Source organism: Penaeus chinensis, chromosome 24 (genome assembly GCF_019202785.1).
Source record: "Penaeus chinensis breed Huanghai No. 1 chromosome 24, ASM1920278v2, whole genome shotgun sequence".
Classification (NCBI taxonomy): Eukaryota; Metazoa; Arthropoda; class Malacostraca; order Decapoda; family Penaeidae; genus Penaeus; species Penaeus chinensis.
In genome coordinates, this window is record NC_061842.1 from 2279265 (window position 1) to 2291764 (window position 12500).

Genomic DNA, 12500 nt, shown 5'->3' on the forward strand with positions numbered 1-12500 from the left:
AAGGCATCAGAGGTAACAGAACAATTGGGGAAGACAATCTTAGCAAAGATTACGAGACAGAATTCATAATGAATGAGGCAGAAATGACTAGAAAGGAGGAAGAGGAAGAGGATATACCAGATGAAAATCAGTGCCAGGAAGTAGAGAGTGTCCAGGATGACAACTCTGCAGTGCAGACTATAGTCAGTCCATCTTTTGGTGCTACTGCTGAAAAGGGGAAAAGTGAAGTTAATAAACTTGAGAACAGTGAAAAAATGGATTCATCAAAGGATATACATTTAAACAGTGAAGTACAAAATAATAAATCAGATTTAGTTCATAAAGAAGACCTTAAAGCAGATAATTTAACAAAGCCAAATTGTTTAGCAGACCGTAACTTTGTGGATGTTTCAACACAATATTCAGTCCCTCTTTCTGATAATTCATGGAAACCTTTTAGACCAAAATCTAGAATGTCCAAAAAGCCACCAACTCCTAGATTGGTAATTGAGGCTAAAGGACAGGGGGCAGTGATAAGGCAACAGGAATCCTCTACTTCAGCTGTACGCAAGAAAAAGAGCCTCACACCAGTTGAGACTCCTTCTGAGGTCTTGGATACCCCTTTTTATGGTCCCCCAAAGATTCTGCGAATGAACACTCCTCAAGACAGTAGAGTGCTAAGCTTATCTGATCTTGATAGTGATGATGATGGGGGAAATACTTGTCTTTCTAATTCCATGGCTCTCCCAAATGACAATACTCTGGATGATGTCACTCTGCCAGAATCCCTCCATGTTTCAGAGTTGGAGGAAGACTTCCATTATATATCCAGTTGTGAAAAGGGGAATGAAGTGGAAAAGTTTAGAAGCCATGTAACACAAAATGAAAGCAGGAAGATGAACACAACTGTAACAATTAATCGTCCAGCTAAACTAAGTCTAGATCATTCTAAACGCTTAGATACCAGGGCAGTCCCTATTCATGTCAAACCTATCCATACAGAGGTTACAAGCAGCAAGAAGTATGTTACTAGGAAAGATATCGATATTGTTCCAAAGCAAAAAGGCATTGATGGCCAAGCCTTTAAGCTACTGACACTACCAGTGTCACTTCCCACTGAATTCAGTGAGGCAGCCACAGAAAGATATCAGCCATTGAAGCTAAAGAAAATACCATATCAGTTTCTCCAAAACAAATATTTGCCAGAAAGCAAGAAACTGATAACAAAAACAAGTGAACATAAGTCAGAAGATACTGGTAGTCATATGAAGAGAACAAAGATGTTGAAGTTTAAGAAGGAACCTCCAAGCAATGTGTTTAAAGAGCAAATAACTTTATTAGCTGTGCCTACTTATACCCCATGTCAAAAATCTGCTCAAGAGAAGCCTCTGAAACTTTTGGACCCACAACAAGTTTTCACATTTGCAGACAGAAATGTGAAGAATGAAAAGCTTGCAAAGTTCAAGGTAATTCATAATAAAAAATCAGTAGAAGAGCCAGAAATAAGTAAAGGAATTAAAGTCAAAAGCTTTCCATATGCTGGAAGCAACATAGAAGTGGTTAGTGACACACACAATAAAATCAACAAAGATAATAAAGCTTTGAATGAGAAAGTATCAGAGTCTCCTGCCAGCTGTGAACCAGAGAAGCCTAAACTTTTAACAGTTAACCAAGAGTATGAGATGAAACAGGATGCCATGCTTCTCTTTCCTGCAACACAGAGAGTGGATAAAGCATGCCAGCACATTACCCCTCAGCCATTTGTAAACAGTATAGAAACTCAAACTGTAGAAAATTCAAAAAATGTTAAAGATGATATCACAAGGGATACAGCCCTGTTATTATGTAGTGATACTGAACAGCCTATAAGAAAAAAATTCAGTCATGCAGAGATTGATGAGAAGATTGGTACTACAGTAACAGTTAATAATCAGGAAAAGATGGATGTTAACATACTTCCTCAAGAAAGCAATAAAAACATTTCTAGAACAAGCTTACTTCAGAATAGGTCAGATAAAGTTGAAAGGTTACCAGAAGTTGATCATCAAAATGAGGTCAGTAAGAATTATGGCCAAACCTCAGCAAAACAAAGTCGGAAAGAAACAGCTCGTGTAGAAACAAGGCCACAGAAGGACGCAGTAGTTGAAGTGAAGGATTCTGACCTAGAAACAAAGCCAACCGAAATTCCCTGCCCGGTAGCAAGCTGCGGAAAGAATATGCAAGTAAGTGGAGTACCATATCTCATAACTATTGCAGAAAATAGTTTTTGTATTTAGGATTCCATTGGCATCAAAATCTTTAAATATTCATTCGGATGACCTTCGATGGATGACATACAAGATAGCAATAACTTCCTCTAGCTTTAGTATTCACTTTTTCCTTTTTGTATTTCAGTCTTTTATACCATGCTATATCACATGCTTCTACTGGCCTCCATATGAACTTATTAGGACCATTTGATGTGTTATTCTTTTTAGACTGTATGATAATACCCTAAGGGAAATAACTGTGTAGACTGTCCTGTTTTCTCAGGTCAAAATTTATGTCATTTTACTCCTTTTGATTTCAATAATTCCATATTCAAATAACCCCTGGAGCTGAAATCAGGTTGTCTGAATAACAGGCAAGCCCTAGCATTATACCATTATGGCCTTTTTTCCTTTTTTCTCCCTCCCTCTTTTGTCTCATTTTTTTTTCTGTGACTGTCTGCACTGTTATCTACTTTCCATGCTTCTGTATTATTCTTAACCCAGATCCGACGGGCATGACATGTACGTACATGCCATGCCCACTGTGAGTTTACTTTATATATTGTTTTTACACAGTTGGCTACACATATACTAAGTCACCATTGAGGCAATTACGAGTACTGCCTGTCTCACCTATTTACCCTTTTCCTTGATTTTCGAAAATGTTTTATGTTATCTTATATTGCTGTTACTTATGACAATAGCATCATAGTAATTATAATATCTATTATAAAATTGGGTTAATATTACTTCTTAAATATACCAGCATTAATAATTAGACTCACAGAGGAAAGAAAGAAAATTCTTGGAGGTTATGGTTGTATTTTAGGTGCAATTTGTGCAGAGCAAAATTAATTTCATGGAAGCTTTTATAAGAGAGAGTGAGTGAGTGAGTGAGTGAGTGAGTGAGTGTGTGTATTTATATACACACACACACACACACACACACACACACACACACACACACACACACACACACACACACAGTATTCATTTTTGTTTTATATACCATCTGTGAGATCTGCTAACTTTATGGTGTTTTGTAGCTCAGATGAACATGCTCCGAGGCAGAAAATAGCTGGATGGGTGCAGTTCTTTTCTTCTGTGTCGAGTGCATCAGTCATTGCTCGAGTGTGATTTTATTTAACAAAATAAACCTTTCAAATTCCAATTCATAATCTGATCGTTGGAATAGCGAAACAAGTTGCCAGCTTGCAATAACTGTTTGTTGCCTGCTATTCTTATTTAGAATGTATGTGAATACTGCCAGAATTAAAATATATATCTAATCTAAGGTAAACTCCATTTCAGACTCAGACAGACCATGCTGCAACAATGGCACTTCAGCAGACAGATGGTTACTGTGTGCCACCTCTGGCACCTCCCCCTGCTTCACCCCCTTCATACTCTCCAGTGCCGCCCCCAGCAGCACCTCCAGGAAAGCCAAGCCAGATGGCACTCTCACTCAACCCAACACTCTTAGATGTGGATAGGGCCAGTCTTCAGCAAAGCAGTAAAGATCTATCCAGTGTGCTGACACAAGTTGATATTCCCCGTGAAATTGTGCAAGGTCGTTTGGATGCAATGGGAGATAAACTCAATGAAACTATCTATGGCGAGGACTTGGATAAGATTGACAAGTCAGTGGCTGAAAGGGATTTAAAAGTAAAAAGTGAAATCAGAGATAACAGACCGATAAATGAAGTAAGAATATCAGATTCCAAAAGTCATGGGAATAACTTCCAAAGATGGTTTGAAGACAATGTTGATGATGCTAAGGTTGAAAGGTCCAAATCCCATTCTGAAGGGACCTCTGATGCTTCATATAAAGAAAGCGAAATTTCAAAGACTAAAGCTAGACCAGACATCATATTAAAAAAGCAAAGTGATTTTATCCAAGAAAGACATTTGGAGTCTCCATTACAAGAAAACAGAACTATTCATAAGTGTGAACAGAAAGAACCAGAAGTTCATGCACCATATGAAGACAAATTGCAGGCTGTATTAGGCTCAAGAAAGGAAGAGATGACAATGAATGATCTTGTGGAAGCTTTCTCCGAAGGAAAGATAACCTTTGAGGATATGTGTAAATTTAGCACAGGGGCAATCAAGGAAGACAATACTCAAGAAGGGATTATGTCAGAAAAAGAAGATCCCATGATGGCCATCCAGGCCCTAGAAAGAGAAGCAGAAGAAGCAGTGAAAGGTCTTCATGAGTCAAGACAATTCATATCTAAGATCAGCTCATTAGTGCAAGTGGCAGGGGAGTTGGAGAGCCAGAGACAGCAGACATATTCAGGTAGTGGTATTAAGAAGGCCTCAGAGGCTAACCAGATGGGTGTTCCTAGTATGTCTGGAGAATCCCCAAGAAGCAAAAATCATGAATGGCAAACTACGAAGTCATTGTTCCTAAAAACTGGCAAAAGTGACATACTATTAAAGTATATAGAAGATATGCAACCAAATGATTTGAGATTTGAAGTTATAGATGATATAATGAAGTATGTAGGGCTTGAGGAAGGACTTCATAAAGAACCTACTTCCAATACTTCTCAGCCCCACTGTGAGACCTACACCCTAAATGACACACAATTCAGCCTTTTGCAATCCAATGCAGTTAGTTCATTTCCCAGGAGAGACATCAATAGCCAGTGCTCTAATGTAGATGGTATCAGCTTTGCCAGCCAACAGTCACTGAAGAGCTCACCTGTGCTACATCTTGATCTCACTAGTCTCAGGTAAGGACCCCTTGATGCTGAAGATGATTTAGTTGTATATGAGTAATGTGAAATAAACTAGATTAGCAAGCTTATGATGTGCAATCATGTCATGGTGAATAATCACAGATGTCACATCATGATGGAATGAGGTCTCACATACTCTACCATGAGCCAGACATATATATAGGTCTGCCTATTTTCATACAAGTTTAATTTTTTATCTTTCAGATCTGACTCCAGTAATGATTATCACAACTTGCCACAACATAGTGATAAGAAACAAAGTTCTCCAGCATTAACCCGTGAAACTGAAGTTCGTGAGAAACGTGAAAGCATCAGGAGATGGATGAGGGAGCAGCGGAAGAAGAGGCTTGCCCAAGCCCAGTCCACTCAGAATGCTAACGTGCTTTCAAAGGTAAGGTTTGACAGATTGCAAGAACTGCTTCACATTACAGTAATTTTCTCTTCCTGATGTTTTTAATGCATTAGATTCTTGTCAAGCACTGATACAGATATTACATGCATTATTTGCATCACATAATTGCATAATGCTTCCTCATCACATATTAAGACTTGGAGCCATCTCAATAAATTACTGGTTATAATTTCTTTTTTTTATAAGTATATATATGCAACTTTTTAATTATTTTACAACTTCCTACCCAGAATCCATCAAAAAGAGCTACAAGTTTTATGAATGGTACATTGACCAGTAGGCAACTTCGTGAGCGTAGCAGAGAAAGAGAGGAAAAGCAAGCACAGTTAAGAGAAAAGTTACAGAAGAAACGGGAGGAAGAAGTAGAGAAACTTCTGAAAGACCATGAGGAAGAATTGTCAACACACAGAGCTCTAATTGAAGAAAGGAGATGCAGCTCTGATAGTAGGATTGTGGCCAAGACCACTCAACATAATGATAGTAAACCTAAGAGGGTTTCTGAACTGTTGCAGGGTAGCAGCTCACTCATGAATGCCAGTCCACTACCTAAAAAGAATGCGGAGTTGGCTGTCAAAGGCAGCTTGCCTTTACACAGAGGGAAACTGAACATTAATAATATCTCTAAGCATAGCAGGAGAGTATCAAGTGCTCATGACAAGAGTTTCAAATCAAACTCCACTTTAGAAAATGATATGAAGATACAGGAAGAGATCAGCCATCTAGAAAAGTGTGTGAGGTCATCGAGGAAGTCAAGAATGGCCCCAAGATACTCAAGTTGGTCCACCAACAGAGATGAAATGCCTTCTTTTGAAGGGAGATTTCATTCTGACCAACCAGATGAAGATCAGAAGAGAATGAAAAGTAAAAAGGTAAAGAGTAGTCATATATTAGACAATACCAGAAATGATATAATGATGAAAAATAACAATGTAAGTTCTGAAAAGCACTTACCAAGAAATGAAAGCTTTTCACTACCTTTGGATCGTATATCAGAGGTAGACTCATCATCACAAAGTTGTGGTTTAAATAATGTAGAGCAGTCACCTAATGGGGAAGATACAAGTGGAGAAATTTCTTGGAATGTTCCTGATGAAATCAAAATGTTGCTTTATAAATGATAAACTATTGTGTTGTTTTATATAACTGTTGTAACTAATAGCATGTACCTGAAAGAAATATTTATTTGACTTAGCATACAAATCTTGTACATATTATATGAAATAATAAAAGAAAGATCAGTAACCATGCAATATTATTTCTGGAATCCCATAAGAAATTAAATGATGATAATTTCAATATATTAATGATAACTGATTGTGTAATAAGAATTATGAAAGGTATATGATATGAAGTTTTTGGAATGTTCTAGATAAAGTTGAAGTTATACTTTATGAAGGGTAAACTATTATATAGATCAATATTCTGTAGGAGTGTTCTAGTAACAATTTTCATGTACCTGAAAAATAAAAAACATTTGACATTCCCCCACAATCTCTCGCCCGTTGTTGTTGTGGGGGGCTTAGGAGGTGAGGATTGGGACCCAATGCTGGAGAACTCCCCTGCCTTGGGACTCAATTCGACTCAACTAATTTTGCACGGTCTTTTTTCCATCTTGCTTTTTCTTTTCTGTCCCATCCCTAACCCCTTCTACTATCCACTTCCTAAGGTGTGAGAGCCGTGCTGAAAGGATGAAAGGCAGGCTCTGTGCCAGTCCTGAATGGCCTGAGGGAGCCATGGCCATGGTATTCCTCTGTTTTAGTTGTCTAGCCCTTACCCCTCAAGGGGACCCTGAGGGGTGGACTGTTTTTCTCCCTAGCATACTCCAGGCTTACCATGGCCAACAATGAAGATGTTATACCCTTGTTAGGGGCAATGAGGCTTCATCAAATAGCCCCACCAATTCAAACTCCCGATTCCCCGACCCCAGGCTCTCCTTTGACCACGGCTCCGAACATTGCAACTGCTACCCCCCCCCCCCCCCCCACCTTCAATGGCTACTAGTATATTATCCACCCAAACCAACACTCAGTCTCCAGGAGACATGCCTACTCTCCCAACATACTCAACTTCATCACCTCTACCCCAACAACCTTCTTCATCAACTACCCCATCGTCCCTTATTACTACTTTACAGCCATATTGTCCACCTTTCCGTAATACTACCTCCCTCAACACTACTACCTTTTCCACACGCCCGCTTCCTTCTACTACCCCCATTCCTACAAATATCTTAAATACTCTATTTAGCCCGGCCAAAGGGGACCGATTATTCGTGATCCCTCCCTACTCTGACAACACTCCTCTTCCAGCAGTCTCCAAAAACAAGTAGGCAAAGTCTTTCCGTAGCCGACTCGATCGTTATCAACTCCATTCCGGCAGAACCTCATCCAACCCTCAATACTTGCACCGGAACTGTCTCTATCTCCCCCAGCAAACTGCCCTATTTATAACAAAAACTGGTCTGATTGTGGAGAAGACTTATTTGCCTGCCTCACTGACTATGATGCGACTCCATTCCTCCCAGAGGTCATCGCAAGAACCCCACCATCATTGCCAAAATTACTTTCCGTAGACATGACCTTCCCTTTAAGGTTTACATTGGTGGAGAATCCCTCCCTGTCTGACCATATCAACCTCCTCCCCGTCAATGCCGTTCCACAGCCAGATCCCCTCTATGTGCCCAACCTGGTCATACTCGATCAAACTGCTCTGTACAATCACACACATGTACCAAATGTGGCGGCCCCCATAATGTATTTTATAGGGGCTGCCCCACCTACAGATTTGAGTCTGAAACTCAGATTCAGACTTGGACTTACTCCACGTGAAGTCAGACAGGATGTACGTCGACGAGGTTTTTCTCTTACTCCCTACACCAGTTTTGTCGCTCGGTCTGCCCCTCCTCCTCCCTCCCAAGACGTTCCTACACCCTCCTCTATACCTCTCCCTCCTCCATCTTACTTCCCCTCTTCTACCTCCTACCTTCCCCAGTCAAATTCTTTTGCCATTCTAAAACCAGACACTTCGATCTCTACTGCAGCCCAAAAACCTTTCCCTCGCCCTCCTCGTACTACCCGCAGCAGACAGACTAAACGTCCCACCCATTCTTCTTCTACCATACACTCAACTCCACCTACCTTTGCCTCTCCCCCCCCCCCCCCCATAAGAAAACCTTTGTCTCACGAAACTCCCCAACCAACTCTTGGAGATATTCAAAACTATCTACTCGAGTCCCAAACTGACACCGAAACCCCTCATCCACCCTCAAATTCAGAAACTCCCGCTCAATCCATAATCCAATCTCAAAGTGACTGCCGATATCCATCCTCCTCCTACTCATATTCCCCTTACACCCCTTCCTCCTACTTCCTCCCAACACAGCCCATTCCCCCAACTCCAGCTCCACCTACATTAACCCTCCCTCCATCCCCTCTATCCCTTCCACCCCCTTCTGGATACACACGTGAATCCCTTATGTCACAACTATGCCCTTCCCCAGATCCTCCACCTCTTGATACAACACCACCTCCCCGCTTTCATTCCTTATCTCACTCCCTAGTTCCTTCCCTTTCAAATTCTCCAACACGCACTATAACCGTTATCCCTCATAGATCAACTAAAGTATAGCTCTCCTACATTGGAATATTCGCAGTTTCCGTTCTCACAGACCTGACCTTCGTTTTATCCTTTCTTCTTATAACCCATCCATTATCTACCTTCAAGAGACTTTCATCTCACACTTTCTGTTCTCCTTCCTCAGATATATACATATCCTTCACTTGATCTAACCCCTTTACCTAGCCCGACCATAACCTAATCATTCATCACTTCCTTTGCCCAGCTTTAACCTTTTCATTATTAATCTAGATAACTGACATATAACAACTAACCACAGTAACTCAACCGCCCTTCGCTACTCTTTACTGTATCTTCCTATAGTGCTACATAATCTAAGATGTCTAGCACATTTATTTTGTTTTTAACCATTAACCATTATTTGACACTGCATACAAATCTTATACATTTCAATGAATTGTATACAGTTACTAAAACAAAGATCAGTAACTATTAAAAAATATTTTTGGTAATCACAAAAATGAAGGGATAACTATGATAATAATATATTGATAGTGAAAATTTTAGAAATGAAATAAAACTACATAAGTGTAACATGATAATGATAAAATTAAGTACTGAAGCAATTAGCTTCCGATAATAGTAATGACATTAATTAATATGGTCACACTGATAATGTTGGATTTGTAAGATAGTAATATTATCAATGAAACCTGCCGTTCGTTATAATTATAAACACGGCTTCATATAACGTAATGAGCCATAATATAATGACAAAGGTTGATAGTTATAATGCTAAATCTGGTGCTAAATTAGGAATGATTATTAGTGTCACATTAATGGCATCAATTTTAAAGTGAAAAAATATTGAATATAGAAATACATCTACAGCTGATAATACCAGTCATGAAAATGATAATAAAATAATAATAATAAAAAAAAACAGTAATAATACTAAAACACAGTATCAGACTGAGGTGAATTGGGTATCGTTATAATAATGATAGTGTAATAACAGTAGTATAATAATGATGATAAATATTATTATTGTTTCTATCATAATGATTATGACAGTATGAATTATGATATTTGTTTATGATTGTATTTATGATTATAATTACTGATAATAATGTTAGAACTGATGATGGTAATGATAATTGTAATGGTGATAACAACGATAATGATCATTATAATGGTGATAATAATAATAGTAATAATGATGATAATAGTAATAATGACAAATGTAATAATAATAATAATAATGATAATAATATAATAATAATAACAACATTAGTAATACTGATACCGATAATGATAATCATGATCATAATTCTAATAATTATGATCAATAGAAATAGTTTTTATGACATAAATACAATGATGATAATATGCATAATGATAATGATAATGATAATGTTAATCATAATGATAATGATAATGTTAATGATAATGATAATGATAATGTTAATCATAATGATAATGATAATGTTAATGATAATGATAATGATAATGTTAATCATAATGATAATGATAATTATAACAATAATGATCATAATAATAATGGTAATAGTATTCGTGATGATGATGATGGTAATAATAACCTAAGAAAACTAATAAGATTATTTAATTTACAGGTGTCTCCCAATACATTTTCCAGTGGGAAAGGAGGTTAATTAGTCTTTGGTTATGGTATTCTACATACCTTTCCACAACATGGGTTACCGATAATCATAATGGCTCTTGACAGGTCTTGCACTTCGGTTGATCTTCTCCAGCCATTAAATAACCATGTGTCAATCTTGTGTGCCCGATACGAAGCTTTGTTTACGCTTAATTTTGTCGGTTTGGGTGTCCCCACACTATCCAACCGCCGAGGTCATTAATCTTGCAATATGGTTGTGGTGAGGCTTTATTGCTACGACGAGGTCATTAATCTTGCAATTTGGTTGTGGTGAGGCTTTATTGCTACGACTTAAGCCGCATAAACTCTGTGATGATAGGCTCTGTGTCGCCGTGTGGAAGAGGGAAGAGAGCAATTGCTAGGCTATGTGGCAGCATCATTGAAATCCTGCTTATATTTTCTTTTATCCGCTTATGGTCGCCTTGCACCCCCTCCCCCTTGAATTAACAAAAGTGAATATAGAGACTTAAGACCCCTCCTGGAGTGTTGGAGCTGGGTACGGCTCCAAATTTCGCAGGCGCCGGTTTTGGGGTAGAGGGAACATAAATTGACAAAACTCTGGACTGATTGATCACAAGAAACTGAATAGCCCATGAAAATGTTGGCCATGAACCATCATATGCGATCGATTTATCAATTTACAAATCGTGCGTATAATTAGGCCTTCAAAGGCCTAAAATTTGACATCCCGGTGTCTAAGTGGCATTGAACTTAGTGATGAATCAGTTAGGAGCCTACATGATGTTTTAAAGACATCCCTTCCCATATCAGTTATTTTCCAAATTAAGGAGTCTGGAAAAGGTCACATTTAAAAAAATGAAAGGAAAAATATGTAATTTTGTGGTGAAACTATATCTGATTATAAGGAATATATGCAACAACAAATCAGCTACTGTCATGAAATTACCATTTAAATGATGCACTGTTTTAATGGTCGTCTGATAATAGCTCCACGCACATGTCTCTGAAAAAGATCAGTCATTTTCATTATTTCGTGCCCATTGGTTATCCTCTGGTGAATTACCCCATAACTTTAAGAAACAAATTTCATGTTCATGATAAATGGTAACAGTAATAATGAAAATGATGATAATAATAATAACAATGGAAATGATGGCATTGATAATGTATAATGATGATGGTAAAAATGACGATGATAATGGTAATAACAATTGCAATGTTACTGACAACAGTGATAATAATTATGATAATAATGGTGGTGGTGATAATGATGATAATGAATGGTAAAACACTATGGTAGAAAAAACCCACAATGCAATAAATCGAGTTTTTGCATCGTGTGTTTTCTACCAATGATAATAATAATAATAGTAGTAATAATGATAATAATAGTAATGACAATAATAATGATAGTAATAATAATAATAATAATAATAATAATAATAACAATGATGATAATAATAATAACAATAATAATAATAATAATAAACTGATGATAATAATAATAATTATAATAATGCTGATGATAATGATAATAATAATAATAATGATAATAATAATAATAATAATAATAATAATAATAGTTATTATTATTATAATGATAATAATGATAATAATAATAATAATGATTAACACAATAAATATAATTATAATCAATATAATTGTTATGATAAATAATAGTCATGATAATGATGATGATATTGATAATAATATCAAGAATGATGATAATATTAAGAATGATAATATTAAGACAGATGATAATATTAAAAATGATAATAACGATGATAATAATATTAAACAGGATAATAACGATGATAGTAATAATGATAATAACAATAAAAATAACATTGAAAGTGATAATAACAATAATAGTAATGAAGAGTAATACTGACGGAGCA

The 12500-nt window shown here is 37.1% G+C and overlaps 1 protein-coding gene across 2 annotated transcripts in view; it reads left to right on the forward strand.

Annotated features, from left to right (window-relative positions):
- Window positions 1-6626, forward strand: part of LOC125038399 — a 24107-nt gene extending 17481 nt beyond the window's left edge. For both annotated transcript variants that reach the window (XM_047631913.1, XM_047631914.1), the window contains exons 19-22: window positions 1-2201; window positions 3540-4966; window positions 5177-5363; window positions 5615-6626. The exon at window positions 1-2201 is cut by the window's left edge and continues 1588 nt beyond it. In XM_047631913.1, coding sequence (XP_047487869.1) covers window positions 1-2201; window positions 3540-4966; window positions 5177-5363; window positions 5615-6502 — 4703 coding nt within the window. In that variant the 3' untranslated portion in view covers window positions 6503-6626. The remainder of the gene's footprint in view (window positions 2202-3539; window positions 4967-5176; window positions 5364-5614) is intronic.
- Window positions 6627-12500: the final 5874 nt, after the last annotated feature.